The 15421-nt window shown below is 32.2% G+C and overlaps 2 protein-coding genes and 1 long non-coding RNA gene across 13 annotated transcripts; 1 reads left to right on the top strand and 2 right to left on the bottom strand.

The window, feature by feature from the left end:
• Positions 1-6276: 6276 nt before the first annotated feature.
• On the top strand, positions 6277-7923 carry LOC123471290. 5 transcript variants are annotated; one of them, XR_006645692.1, is made up of 9 exons: positions 6277-6386; positions 6463-6557; positions 6635-6677; positions 6738-6823; positions 6898-7055; positions 7124-7245; positions 7311-7433; positions 7503-7696; positions 7833-7923. It is a non-coding gene; the product is annotated as an uncharacterized LOC123471290 (long non-coding RNA). The 5 variants fall into 5 exon arrangements; XR_006645694.1 differs by having other exon boundaries at positions 6887-7055; XR_006645696.1 differs by having other exon boundaries at positions 6295-6386; positions 6455-6557.
• Positions 7765-8645, bottom strand: LOC116927604. Of its 6 annotated transcripts, none has more exons than XR_006645690.1 (5): positions 8497-8645; positions 8288-8437; positions 8169-8222; positions 8000-8093; positions 7765-7930 (listed from the first exon to the last, which is right to left on the bottom strand). XR_006645690.1 is itself a non-coding variant. In XM_045172456.1 (5 exons), exons 1-5 carry the CDS (start codon positions 8525-8527, stop codon positions 7884-7886), a joined length of 312 nt encoding a protein of 103 aa, XP_045028391.1. In that variant the 5' UTR covers positions 8528-8638; the 3' UTR covers positions 7765-7883. The 6 variants fall into 6 exon arrangements, 3 of the variants coding, with proteins under 3 accessions (XP_045028391.1, XP_032790523.1, XP_045028392.1); XM_045172456.1 differs by having other exon boundaries at positions 8064-8093; positions 8497-8638; XR_004396659.2 differs by having other exon boundaries at positions 8000-8222.
• Positions 8646-10578: 1933 nt separating this feature from the next.
• Positions 10579-12364, bottom strand: LOC123471213. Of its 2 annotated transcripts, none has more exons than XM_045172234.1 (3): positions 12250-12364; positions 11992-12165; positions 10579-11564 (listed from the first exon to the last, which is right to left on the bottom strand). In XM_045172234.1, exons 2-3 carry the CDS (start codon positions 12130-12132, stop codon positions 10788-10790), a joined length of 918 nt encoding a protein of 305 aa, XP_045028169.1. In that variant the 5' UTR covers positions 12133-12165; positions 12250-12364; the 3' UTR covers positions 10579-10787. The 2 variants fall into 2 exon arrangements, with proteins under 2 accessions (XP_045028169.1, XP_045028170.1); XM_045172235.1 differs by having other exon boundaries at positions 12287-12336.
• Positions 12365-15421: the final 3057 nt, after the last annotated feature.

Raw genomic sequence — 15421 nt, 5'->3', positions numbered from 1 at the left:
TATATCTGATGCTGTTACATATAGAAGTAAAAACTCATGGTATAACAGTGTATTCACATTGAATACAAGTATATTCCATGCAGTTTACATATAGAAGTAAAAACTTATGGTATAACAGTGTATTCACATTGAATACAAGTATATTCCATGCAGTTTACATATAGAAGTAAAAACCTATGGTATAACAGCGTATTCACATTGAATAAGAGTACATTCCATGCAGTTTACATATAGAAGTAAAAACTCATGGTATAACAGTGTATTCACATTGAATACAAGTATATTCGATGCTGTTTACATATAGAACTAATAAATTATGGTATAGCAGTGTATTCACATTGAATACAAGTATATTCCATGCAGTTTACATATAGAAGTAAAAACTCATGGTATAACAGTGTATTCACATTGAATACAAGTATATTTTATGCTGTTTACATATAGCAGTAAAAACTCATGGTATAACAGTGTATTTACATTTAATACAAGTATATTTGATGCTGTTTACATATAGAAGTAAAAACTCATGGTATAACAGTGTATTCACATTGAATACAAGTATATTTGATGCTGTTTACATATAGAAGTAAAAACTCATGGTATAACAGTGTATTCACATTGAATACATGTATATTTAATCCTGTTTACATATAGAAGTAAAAACTCATGGTATAACAGTGTATTCACATTGAATACAAGTATATTCCATGCAGTTTACATATAGAAGTAAAAACTCATGGTATGACAGTGTATTCACATCGAATACAAGTATATTCCATGCAGTTTACATTTAGAAGTAAAAACTCATGGTATAACAGTGTATTCACATTGAATACAAGTATATTCCATGCAGATCTCATATAGAAGTAAAAACTCATGGTAAAACAGTGTATTCACATTGAATACAAGTATATTTGATGCCGTTTACATGAAGAGCTAAAAACTCATGGTATAACAGTGTATTCACATTGAATACAAGTATATTCCATGCAGTTTACATATAGAACTAAAAACACATGGTATAACAGTGTATTCACATTGAATACAAGTATATTCCATGCAGTTTACATATAGAAGTAAAAACTCATGGTATAACAGTGTATTCACATTGAATACAAGTATATTCCATGCAGTTTACATTTAGAAGTAAAAACTCATGGTATAACAGTGTATTCACATTGAATACAAGTATATTCCATTCAGTTCACATATAGAAATAAAAACTCATGGTATAACAGTGTATTAACATTGAATACAAGTATATTTGATGCTGTTTACATAAAAAACTCAAAACTCATGGTATAACAGTGTATTCACATTGAATACAAGTATATTCCACGCAGTTTACATATAGAAGTAAAAACTCATGGTATAACAGTGTATTCACATTGAATACAAGTATATTTGATGCTGTTTACATATAGAACTAAAAACTCATGGTATAACATTGTATTCACATTGAATACAAGTATATATGATGCTGTTTACATATAGAAGTAAAAACTCATGGTATAACAGTGTATTCACATTGAATACAAGTATATTTGATGCTGTTTACATATAGAAGTAAAAACTCATGGTATAACAGTGTATTCACATTGAATACATGTATATTTAATCCTGTTTACATATAGAAGTAAAAACTCATGGTATAACAGTGTATTCACATTGAATACAAGTATATTCCATGCAGTTTACATATAGAAGTAAAAACTCATGGTATGACAGTGTATTCACATTGAATACAAGTATATTCCATGCAGTTTACATTTAGAAGTAAAAACTCATGGTCCACAGTGTATTCACATTAAATACAAGTATATTTGATCCTGTTTACATATAGAAGTAAAAACTCATGGTATCACAGTGTATTTACATTGAATACAAGCATATTTGATTCTTTTTACATGTAGAAGTATAAATTCTTAATATCACACTTTATTCACATTGAATACAAGTATATTTAATTCTGTTTACATGTAGAAGTATAAACCCATAATATCACGGTGTAATCACATTGAATACAAGTATATTTTCCTGTTTACATATAGAAATAAAAACTCATGGTATTACAGTGTATTCAAAATAAATACTAGTATATTTGATCCTATTTACATGTTCATGTAAAATCTCATGGTATCACGGTGTATTCACATTGAATACAAGTTTATTTGATTCTGTTTACATGTGGAATTATAAGCTCATAATATCACAGTGTATTCACATCGAATACAAATCTATTTGATTCTGTTTACATGTAGAACTATAATCTCATGGTATCACAGTGTATTCACATTGAATACAAGTATATTAGATTCTGATTACATGTAGAAGTATAAACTCATAATATAACAGTGTATTCATATTGAATACAAGTATATTTGATCCTGTTTACATAAAGAGGTAAAAACTCTTGGTATCACAGTTTATTCACATTGAATACAAGTATATTTGATTCTGTTTACATGTGGCAGTATAAACTCATAATATCACAGTGTATTCAAATTGAATACAAGTATATTTGATTCTGTTTACATATAAAAGTAAAAACTCATGATATAACAGTGTATTCATATTGAATACAGGTATATTTGATTCTGTTTACGTGTAGTAGTATAAACTCATAATATCAGACTGTATGAGTTGAGTTGTGAGTTTATACTTTTACATGTAAACAGAATCAAATATACTTGTATCTAATGTGAATACACTATTATATTATGAGTTTATACTTCTACATGAAAGCATAATCAAATATACTGGTGTTCAATGTAATACACTGTGATACCATGATTTTATACTTCTATATGTAAACAAGATCAAATACACTTGTATTCAATGTGAATACACTGTGATACCATGAGTTTATGCTTCTACATGTAAACCGAATCAAACATACGTGTATTTAATGTGAATATACTGTGATATTATGAGTTTATACTTCTACATGTAAACAGAATCAAATATACTTCTATTCAATTTGGTTACACTGTGATACTATGAGTTTACACTTCTATATGTAAACAGGATCAAATATAATTGTATTCAATGTGAATGCACTGTGATACCACGAGGTATTACTTCTACATATAAACAGAATCAAATATACATGTATTTAATGTGAATATACTGTGATATTATGACTTTATACTTCTACATATAAACAGAATCAAATATACTTGTATTCAATGTGAATACACTGTGATAACATGAGTTTATACTTCCACATGTAAACAGAATACAATATACTTGTATACAATGTAAATACACTGTGATACCATGTGTTTTTACTTCTATATGAAAACAGGATCAAATATACTTGCATTCAATATGAATACACTGTTACATTATAATTTTATACTTCCACATGTAAACAGAATCAAATATACTTGTATTTAATGTGAATACACTATTATATTATGAGTTTATACTTCTACATGTAAACAGAATCAAATATACTTGTTTTCAATGTGAATATAATGTAATACCATGAGTTTTAACTTCTATATGTAAACAGGATCAAATACACTTGTATTCAATGTGAATACACTGTGATATTATGAGTTAATACTTCTACATGTAAACAGAATCTACTAGACTTGTATTCAATGTGAATACACTGTTATATTATGAGTTTATACTTCCAAATATAAGCAGAATGAAATATACTTGTATTCAATGTAAATACACTCTAATACCACGAGTTTTTACTTCTATATGTAAATAGAATCAAATATACTTGTATTCAATATGAATACACTGTTATATTATGAGTTTATACTTCTTCATATAAACAGAATTAAATATACTTGTATTCAATGTGAATACACTGTGATACCATGTGTTTTTTACTTCTATATGTAAACAGGATCAAATATACTTGTATTCAATGTGAATACACTGTTACATTTTGAGTTTATACTTCTACGTGTAAACAGAACGAAATATACTTGTATTTAATGTGTATACACTGTGATACCGTGAGTTTTTACTTCTATATGTAAACGGGATCAAATATACTTGTATTCAATGTGAACACTGTGATATTATGAGTTTATACTTTTACATGTAAACAAAATCAAATATATTTGTATTCAATGTTAATACACTGTGATACTTGAGTTTATTATTCTATATGTAAACAGGATCAAATTTAATTGTATTCAATGTGAATACACTTGTTATATTATGAGTTTATACTTTTACATGTAAACAAAATCAACTATACTTGTATTCAATGTGAATACACTGTGATACCATAAGTTTATACTTTTACATTTAAACTTATTTAGATATACTTGTATTCAATGTGAATACACTGTGATATTATGAGTTTATACTTCTACATGTAAACAGAATAAAATATACTAGTGTTCAATGTGAATACAATGTAATACCATGAGTTTTTACTTCTATATGTAAAAAGCATCAAATATACTTGTATTCAATTCGAATACACTGTTATATTATGAGTTTATATTTCTACATGTAAACAGAATCAAATATACTTGTATTCAATGTGAATACACTGTGATACCATGAGTTTATACTTCCACATGCAAACAGAATCAAATATACTTGTTTTCAATGTGAATACACTGTGATACCATGAGTTTATACTTCTATCTGTAAACAGGATCATATATACTTGTATTCAGTGTAGATACACTGTTTTAATATGAGTTTATACTTTTACATGTAAATAGAATAAAATATACTTGTTTCAATGTGAATACATGGTGATAGCATGAGTATATTCTTCTACATGTAAACCGAGTCAAATATACTTGTATTAAATGTGAATACACCGTTATATTCTAAGTTTATATTCTACATGTAAACAGAATCAAATATACATGTATTCAATGTGAATACACTGTAATATCATAAGTATAAACTTCTACATGTAAACAGGATTGGCGGAGATATAGGACCGGTAGAAAGTAGAAATAGTCCCCGACGAAATAGGCCCGGCAAACAGGACCGGACGAAATAGGACCCTACGAAATAGGACCACTTTAAAAATATTTTTAAAGCGGTCCTATTTCTCCGTCAAAGTGGGCCTATTTCTCCCTTTTATTTCTAAGTTCCATAAGGTACTCTGAAATAAATTCAAAAAATTCGACCTATTTTCCGTGAGAGAGAAGGCGGAATAATCTAGGATACTTCCGCCACCGTTTATATTCATTGCCGTAGCTCAAACCACGATGAGTGAAATTCACACATTGCCGTCTAGTTATTCATATGTTAGTTAACCGATTTCCGTCTTTATTTTTTCATGAACCTATTCCCCTTTTTTTTATTATAAAGTTCATTTGTTACGAAAGTCGTTTTCACTTCACAACTATCGTTAATTTGAAAAATGAACAAATTTCCGTGCTTGCTTTGCCATTTTTTTCTTCCGTAGCTCGATCCCCTCTTCAGTGGCTCAGCCTTGAACGCATCTCCCCCCTTTAGCGGAACAGTCTTGAACGCGTCTCCCCTCTCTACCGATGCCAATGCCAGTGCTCGGGTGAAGTAGGAAATGAAACATATTTGATGAAATAACTCTTTCCAATATATTTAAAACCTTTTCATTAATAATTTAATGTTTTTAAAGCACGAAACGAAAATTACTTTTGAGTTTTACGGGGCTTACGCGCTGCCCAAGCCGGCAAACCGGCCAGAAGGGTGGTCGAGCGGTGGGACTGCCCGCACCCGTAGGAGAGGGGTCAGTGCAGGGGGGTTTACCTGGGCCATACCATACGCGGCCATGTTTTATTTTTCGCTTTTATATCAACGGGTGGCCATTGTTCAGCAAACCGGGCTGCCATTCGGAAGAACCGGTGTTCTAATCTCGGATAAGTGAAAGTAGAAATTTCAGAAAAATTATTTTGAAAAATAAATAGCACAACAGCATCAAGCCCTGCAATACCAAGCGGCTACATGTTGCATTAAATAAATCACCGGTTGGGCTTTACACGACGCTTGTCGTTTAAAACATTTTTGTAAATTATTTTATTTTTTTAAAGCACGAAGCGAAAATTACTATATAGTTTTGAATACCAGTCCCGAAGTCCAGTTGTCTAAGATTTCCATCTATCGGTAAAAATGTCGTGGTTTGATAGCGTCATGAAGATGGCATCATGTGTTAATCACTAACCAGCGTTTAATTTTCAACATGAAAATTATCAAATAACTTTAATACACAAATTTTTTTTTATTTAAAATTTAAAAAAAATTATTTAATGTGTTCTAACATCTATCCATTTTTAATTGAATATAATCCATTTTTAATTATTGAAAATGCACACTCGTTTAGCAGACGAGTCATCAATAGCGTGGTCATCCGTCATCTTAATAACACACAACTTGGATATTATTTCACTCTTTGGGATTTTGCATCGGTAAAACTTCGTTACATTTATACCAGAAATGCTGTCAACAAAAATCTTTAGCAGTTTTATAATTGAAGATCTAAAGTTTATTTGTAGCTTAATGCCAGACCAGCTCTGATTGGATTTGTATCATTCTCTTCCACTTACGATGGACGCTTAAAAGATTCTTAATTCAGCAAGGTTAGTTTTTAACACTGTTATTTATATTTAATACAGACTAGTTTAACCCTGTCTCTTTTCTGTTTTCCTGTAATCAGATTCACCATGATTATCCAGCCAGTTATTCATCACATGATGCAGGTATCTAATTACATAACAGTTGCTTAAAGCAATTCCTTTATTCAAGTATTTATTCCATAGTTGTTGTTGGTGCTCGTGGAGCTGGATTTTGTGCAGATTTTGGTTGACTCGCAGGCATCATAAATCTTCAATAGGTGTTGTTCGATGTAAGTGGCCATTTTCTTCTTCACTCTCTATGACTTCTCTACTATGAAATGAATCCTATCAAGTTACGTTATAGGGCACAGGAATCCCTTTCTGGAAGTCCACTGCTTTCAAGGCACTCTTCCGATTAAAAACATGTAAGATAAAGGCTCCCTAGGGAATATGTGTTGAAAGTGGCAAAACTCTTCTGATGGTACCATCAAAGAGAGAGAAAGACATCAGATGAACATCGAGGTTATTCTGACTTACCAGCACTGATTTTAAATTACTATCCTGTTTATTGAGTTTCTATCCTGTAACAGATCCCACCACCACCCCCCAGACCAGAATTTGATAGTTCTAGGGAGAAGTTGCAGAAACTTGGAGAAGGAGAGGGTTCAATGACGGCAAAGGAATTCAATAAGATGAAGCTAAAGCTAGAAGCGTAATACCTCAGTTCGAATGCACTTGTGTCTCTTTTCCTAATCTTTTTTTGTTTCTAATTTCTAGGGAGGCTTTGGCCACATAAAAAAAACAGTTGCTATGCATGAAGTTTTCTTAAGCAGACTGGAGAATCATCCCATATTCAGAGCTGATACGAACTTTCGTGTTTTTCTTGAATACGAACCAGATGTAATGAACGAGTGTACCTTGTCAATCAATTTCAGAATCAACTCTAGTAATGCTTTTGAATAATTACAGTTGTCCGTACGAGGAAAAAACAAAAAGGAGAAACTGTTAGATCGTTTTCTACAACGACTGAGAGATATTGCTTGGGTCTACATAAAAGGAGGTTGACGAGTTTTTCGACAAGGAAAAGAACTTTATCCTAGATTATCAATCACCGTTAAAAGATGCAACCCTTAGGGCTGACAAGTTGACCGAAGCTCATAAAGGTACGTATTTGTTTAAAAAGTTATTGAGTTTGACAGGACAGGATAATAAACTTTGTTTGGACTAGACGTAGATCATAACCTGACATTTATTTTGTTTATTTGTAAGTTTTGCATTACAACTAAGTTACCTTGATAGATTTTCCATCGGGAACATTACTTTGAAAATGTTTCAGGAACTTTCCACTCTTCACACACAAGCAGTAGCCTCCACAGATATCCAGTCCTTTGAAGAATCTAAAATAAAGAGGGAATTAAAATTGTTTAATGAAATGTACGAGCAACTTTTTTCTCATTATCTCATACTTCTCTAATTCAGCTAACATTTCTCTAATGGACCAGTCTCAATAGTAGCTTACTGAACAAATACCTAGTGACATTCTGGATAATTCCTCCAAGTCTTGTTCGATGGGACAGATATAATAACTATGCCATTTTTTCATCATGCAACAGAAAAGCTGATTGCAAGGCTTACTAAGATTTTCTTTTCCTTTTTGTTTCCGTTGTAGAACTGGAAGCCCATTTTTCCCTGGAAATATAACAACAATTTCTTAACAAATCATTGAACAAGAATAGTTTTCTTATTATATTTACCCTTTTCGTACTTCTTGAATCCCACTGCCAGCTCATTTTCCCTTTCCGTCAGGGACGAATTCGGTAGCACATCATGTACTGGTTGAAAAGTGTTTCCTCTAAATTTTCTGTTTTGCTCCAGTAATTGAGCTTGCAGACGAAGAATTAGAGCTGAAAAAAAGAAAGAAACATTACATAATGAATACAATAACAATCATTCAAAGAATTACCATACTTAGCCTTCAATTGTTCAGTTTCCATCACTAATTAATTAAGTTAATACTAACGAAAAAAAATATGCAGAACATGTGCTTAATTAGTCTCTTTATTTTGTACGTGCTCACTGCTTAGGCTATCTTCAGTCATTAATTAGTACAACTGCGAGCGCTAGATGGCTGTGGGTCGAAAAAAGAAAAAAAACGAGGGAGCAAAAAAAATTTTTTTTTCTTGGTAAAACGGATTGTCATATAATAATAAAATGTACACATGTTGAAGCTATTTATATTTTTTTATAAGATTTCTATTTTTTATTTGTAAAATAAACGCTGAAGTTGACGATGAGCAGATGACGCCATCTTCATGACGCTATTGAACCACGCTAGTGACGCCACTATCACCGATAGATGGAAATCTTCAAAACCACATTTGGTATTAAACTATAATAGAAATTTTCTTTTCGTGCTGTATATTTATATTTGATCAATTAAAAAAAACGATCCATTTCACCAGGGTAGTTCCACACCGCTTTATGCTGTTGAGCTATTAATTTTTAAAAAATATTTTGTAAACAGAATTCTATTTCGACTTGGCCGATATTCGAACATCGACTTTTGGGAATCACAGTCCGAGTTGCTGACCACTACACCACTGGTTGCTGATAGGAAAACGGGAAAACATAGGAGCGTATGGTATGGCCCAGGGAAACCCCCCTTCACTCACCCCTCTCCCATGAGTGCGTGCAGCCTCCCCCGCTCGACCACCCTTCTGGCCGGCTTGAGCAGCGCGTCGCGTCAGCCCCGTTAAACTCAAAACTTAAAAGTTATTTTCCTTTATTGCTTTAAAAAACATAAAATTGTTTATGAAAATGTTTGAAATAAATCCGTAAGAGTTATTTCATAAAATATGTTCATTTCCTACTTCACGCAAGCAATGGGCATTGGCATCGGTAGAGAGGGGAGACGCGTTCAAGGCTGATCCGCTAAAGGGGGGAGATGCGTTCAAGGCTGAGCCACTGAAGAGGGGATAGAGCTACGGAAGAAAAAAATGGCAAAGCAAGCACGGAAATGTGTTCATTTTTCAAATTAACGATAGTTGTGATGTGAAAACGACTTTCGTAACAAATGAACTTTATAGTAAAAAAAAAGGGGAATAGGTTCATGAAAAAATAAAGACGGAAATCGGTTAACTGACATATGAATAACTAGACGGCAATGTGTGAATTTCACTCATCGTGGTTTGAGCTACGGCAATGAATATAAACGGTGGCGGAAGTATCGAAGATTATTCCGCCTTCTCTCTCACGGAGAATAGGTCGAATTTTTTTGAAATTATTTCAGAGTACGTGATGGAACTTAGAAATAAAAGGGAGAATTAGGCCCACTTAAACGGAGAAATAGGACCGCTTTAAAAATATTTTTTAAGTGGTCCTATTTCGTAGGGTCCTATTTCGTCTGGTCCTATTTGCCGGGCCTATTTCGTCGTGGCCTATTTGCACCGGTCCTATATCTCCGGCTTCCGTAAACAGAATCAAATATACTTGGATTCAATGTGAATACACTGTGATACCATGAGTTTTTACTTCTATATGTAAATGGGATGAAATATACTAGTATTCAATGTGAATACACTGTAATACCATGAGTTTTTACTTCTATATGTAAATAGGATCAAATATACTCGTATTAGTGTGAATACTTTGTAATACCTTGAGTTTTTACTTCTATATGTAGACAGGCAAATATACTTGTATTCAATGTGAATACACTGTGATACCATGAGTTTTTACTTCTATATGTAAATAGGATCAAATAAAATTGTATTGAATGTGAATACAGTGTTATATTAAGAATTTATACTTCTATATGTAAACAGAATCAAATAGACTTGTATTTAATGTGAATACACTGTGATATTATGAGTTTATACTTCTATATGTAAACAGGATCAACTATACCTGTATCATTTTGAAAACACTGTGATACCATGACTTTTTACTTCTACATGTAAACAGAATTAAATATACTTGTATGCAATCTGAATACTCTGTTATACCATGAGTTTATACTGTTGGTGTTCAACTAACACACTTTGAGTAAACTGTAGCAAAAGGAATCTGTGTATTACTCTCAAGAGTACCATACGCCACACCGTCTTGTCTACTTACAAGAAAATTCTGGATTACCCCTTCTCTCCCTGTGCAGCGTTGCCGCTCTTCCCAGTTTGTTGCCTTGTTATATTCAACCATATTCAACACCTCCCCTCAAACTGAGGAAACACAGGACATGAAGACAATACAATGACCTCAATACAAAGTATGCTGGAAAAGATACCGATCCTTGTGTCGGAAATCCTTATGTTCGACAATCCTGTCTGCTTCGTCTTCCTCTTTTTCACGCCGGCTTTTGTATTTACGACATTGAGCTCTGACATGCGTCGTCGATTTGCACTCCCAGCATTCCTTCGTTGCGCCAGACTGTTGATGAGAAGGATGGCCTCGTTTTCCACGATCGAACTGGGCAGGTAGAGCACGTTCTCTTGATTCTTCATCATGTGGTTCAGCGCCGTTTTTATTCTTACTGAGAAATGCTGCATCAGGAGTTGATCGTTTTTCTTCATCATTTCTCATGCTCTTGTCGAGTGTAATGAGACGGGTCGTGAGCCTTTTTAGAGTCTTCTCAGCGACGGGTGTACTTTCCCAAGCAAAGCCAAAGACACGGAATTCTGCAGGTAGTGACATGAGGACTTTTGCCATTATTTGTTCGTCATCAATGGCTATGTTGAGGCTCTTCAGACGAAATGCAATTTGCTCTAGTTCTGTCAAAAAACTTGAGACACTCTGGCCTTGCCTAAAGGTGCACCCATAAAACTTGGTCCACAATAATGGTATGCTATCAGCGGCAGCTTCTTCATACTCAGATTCTAGTTTGATCCACATCTCTCTGGCTGAGTTGCAGGTCATCAGGATTCGTGATTGTTCTTCTTTAATGGCTCCGAATATGTTCTGCATTGCCCTGGTGTTTTTCTTCTCCCAATTGGTGATATCAGCTGCATTCACAATGGCTTGGGCATCATTGCGTCTCTGAAGTGAGGAAAGAAAAAAAAAAAGAAGGCTGGTCATAATGCGGAATCCCTCTCACATTGTCACAATGTGGAAAAGCACCAGCTTTCTACTCGGTTCTTCACATTCTCTCAATGCCGAATCCCTCTCACATTGTCATAATGTGGAATCCCTCTCACATTGTCACAATGTGGAAAAGCACCAGCTTTCTACTCGGTTCTTCACATTCTCTCAATGCCGAATCCCTCTCACATTGTCATAATGTGGAATCCCTCTCATATCATCACGATATGGAAAAACACTAAACTGTCTTGTAGATGTTCACTCAGACCATAGCAAAGGAAAGAAAAAAATACTGACAACATAGCCTCATGGCCTTGCTGGCCACCAATTTCCATCAACACATAACTAGCAAGAAACACAACAAAGAATAATAACTGTTTCTTACCACATCAGGTTTTTGTTCAGTCCCGTCAACAATTCCCCAGAGCTCATCACTTTGTAGTGCCAATTTCATCCCGAACTTCCATGATTCGTAGTTTCTGCCATCAAGGCACCATCCAACATGGCGGCGTCCATCCTTTTCCATCGCCGAAGATCAGTTCAATTCACTTTTCCCGAACTATAAAAAAACACGAACGAAAGAAAAAAAATATAGCTACGCGTATAGCTGGGCCCATAACCTGTTGGTGTTCAACTAACACACTTTGAGTAAACTGTAGCAAAAGGAATCTGTGTATTACTCTCAAGAGTACCATACGCCACACCGTCTTGTCTACTTACAAGAAAATTCTGGATTACCCCTTCTCTCCCTGTGCAGCGTTGCCGCTCTTCCCAGTTTGTTGCCTTGTTATATTCAACCATATTCAACATATACTTCTATCTGTAAACAGAATCAAATATACTTTTATTCAATGTGAATACACTGTGATATTACGAGTTTATACTTCTACGTGTAAACAGAATCAAATAGAATTGTATTCAATTTGAATACACTGTGATATTATGAGTTTATACTTCCACATGTAAACAGAATCAAATATACTTGTATTCAATGTGAATACACTGTTATATTATGAGTTTATACTTCTACATGTAAACAGAATCAAATATACTTGAATTCAATGTGAATACACTGTGATACGATAAGTTTTTACTTCTTTATGTAAACAGGATCAAATATTCTTGTATTCAATGTGAATACACTGTTATATTATGAGTTTATACTTCTACATGTAAACAGAATCTAATATACTTGTATTTAATGTGAATACACTGTGATACCATGAGTTTATACCTCTACATGAAAACAGAATCAAATAGACTTGTATTCAATGTGAATACACTGTGATATTATGATTTTATACTTCTACATATAAACAGAATCAAATAGACTTGTATTCAATGTGAATACAGTGTGATATTATGAATTTATACTTCTACATTTAAACAAAATCAAATATACTTGTATTCAATTTGAATACACTGTGATACCATGAGTTTTTACTTCTTTATGTAAATAGGATCAAATATACTAGTAGTCAATGTCAATTCACTGTAATACCATGAGTTTTTTCTTCTATATGTAAACAGGCAAATATACTTGTATTTAATGTGAATACACAGTGATATTATGGGTTTATACTTCTACATGTAAACAGAATCAAATATACTTGTATTCAATGTGAATACACTGTGATACCATGAGTTTTTACTTCTATATGTAAACAGAATCAAATATACTTGTATGCAATGTGAATACACTGTGATACCATGAGTTTATACTTCTTTATGTAAACAGGATCAAATAAAATTGTATTCAATGTGAATACGCTGTTATATTATGAGTTTATACTTCTATATGTAACCAGAATCAAATATACTTGTATTCAATGTGAATACACTGTGATATTATGAGTTTATACTTCTACATGTAAACAGAATCAAATAGACTTGTATTCAATGTGAATAAACAGTGATATTATGAGTTTATACTTCCATATGTATACAGATTAAAATAGACTTGTATTCAATGTGAATACACTGTGATACAATGAGTTTTTACTTCTATATGTAAACAGGATCAAATATACTTGTATTTATTTTGAATACATTGTGATACCATGAGTTTTTACTTCGATATGTAAATAGGATCAAATATACTAGTATTCAATGTAAATACACAGTAATACCACGAGTTTTTACTTCTATATGTAAACAGGATCAAATATACATGTATTTAATGTGAATACACTGTGATACCTTGAGTTTTTACTTCTATATGTAAACAGAATCAAATATACTTGTATTCAAGGTGAATACACTGTGAAATTATGAGTTTATACTTCTACATGTAAACAGAATAAAATATACTTGTATTCAATGTAAATAATCTGTGATATTATGAGTTTACACTTCCACATGTAAACAGGATCAAATATACTTCTATTCAAGGTGAATACACTGTGAAATTATGAGTTTATACTTCTATAAGTAAACAGAATAAAATATACTTGTATTCAATGTGAATACACTGTGATACCATGAGTTTTTACTTCTATGTGTAAACAAGATCAAATATAAATGTATTCTATGTGAATACACTGTAATATTATGAGTTTATACTTCCACATGTAAACAGAATCAAATATACTTGTTTTCAATGTGAATACACTGTGATACTATGAGTTTATACTTCTATATGTAAACAGAATCAAATAAACTTGTATTCAATGTAAATACACTGTGATATTATGACCTTATACTTCCAAATGTAAACAGAATCAAATAAACTTGTATTGAATGTGAATACACTGTTATACCATGATATTTTACTTCTATATGTAAACAGGATCAAATATACTTGTATTCAATGTGAATACACTGTGATATTATGAGTTTATACTTCAACATGTAAACACATTCAAATATACTTGTATCCAATGTGAACACACTGTGATATTATGAGTTTATACTTCCACATGTAAACAGAATCAAATATTCTTTTACTGAATGTGAATACACTGTGATACCATGAGTTTATACTTCTATATGTAAACAGGATTAAATATAATTGTATGCAATGTGAATACAAAGTTATATTATGAGTTTATACTTCTACATGTAAAGAGAATCAAATATACTTGTATTCAATGTTAATACATTGTGATTCCATGAGTTTATATTTCTACATGTACACAGAATCAAATATACTTGTATTCAATGTGAATACACTGTTATACCATGAGTTTTTACTTCTATATGTCTACTGCATCAAATATACTTTTATATATGTGAATACACTGTTATACCATGAGTTTTTACTTCTATATGTAAACAGCATCAAATATACTTGTATTCAATAAGAATACACTGTTATACCATGAGTTTCTACTTCTATATGTATACAGTATCAAATATACTTGTATTCAATGTGAATACACTGTTATACCATGAGTTTTTACTTCTATATGTAAACAGCATCAAATATACTTTTATTCAATGTGAATACACTCTTATACCATAAGTTTTAACTTCTATATGTAAACAGCATCAAATATACTTTTATTCAATGTGAATACACTGTTATACCATAAGTTTCTACTTCTATATGTAAACAGGATCAAATATACTTGTATTCAATGTAAATACACTGTTATACCATGAGTTTTTACTTCAATATGTATACTGCATCAAATATACTTGTATTTTATGTGAATAGACTGTTATACCATGAGTTTTTACTTCTATATGTAAACAGCATCAAATATACTTGTATTCAATGTGAATACACTGTTATACCATGGGTTTTTATTTCTATATGTAAACAGCATCAAATATACTTGTATTCAATGTGAATACACTGTTATACCATGATT

The sequence above is a fragment of the Daphnia magna genome, linkage group LG4 (assembly GCF_020631705.1).
Source record: "Daphnia magna isolate NIES linkage group LG4, ASM2063170v1.1, whole genome shotgun sequence".
Taxonomy (NCBI): domain Eukaryota; kingdom Metazoa; phylum Arthropoda; class Branchiopoda; order Diplostraca; family Daphniidae; genus Daphnia; species Daphnia magna.
Note: the sequence above shows the minus strand (reverse complement) of the source record. Positions and strands in the feature narration are given on the sequence as shown.

Excerpts from the sequence above, each read along its gene's own strand:
- LOC123471213 (XM_045172234.1), bottom strand. The coding sequence starts at position 12,132 with ATGGAAAAGGATGGACGCCGCCATGTTGGATGGTGCCTTGATGGCAGA. Across the intron at positions 11,565-11,991 it reads CTGAACAAAAACCTGATGTG|AGACGCAATGATGCCCAAGC; the intron begins GTAAGAAACAGT and ends TCCTCACTTCAG.
- LOC116927604 (XM_032934632.2), bottom strand. The coding sequence starts at position 8,527 with ATGGAAACTGAACAATTGAAGGCTAAGTATG. Across the intron at positions 8,223-8,287 it reads ATTCAAGAAGTACGAAAAGG|GGAAAAATGGGCTTCCAGTT; the intron begins GTAAATATAATA and ends TTATATTTCCAG. Across the intron at positions 7,931-8,063 it reads ATTATCCAGAATGTCACTAG|ATTCTTCAAAGGACTGGATA; the intron begins GTATTTGTTCAG and ends TCTTTATTTTAG.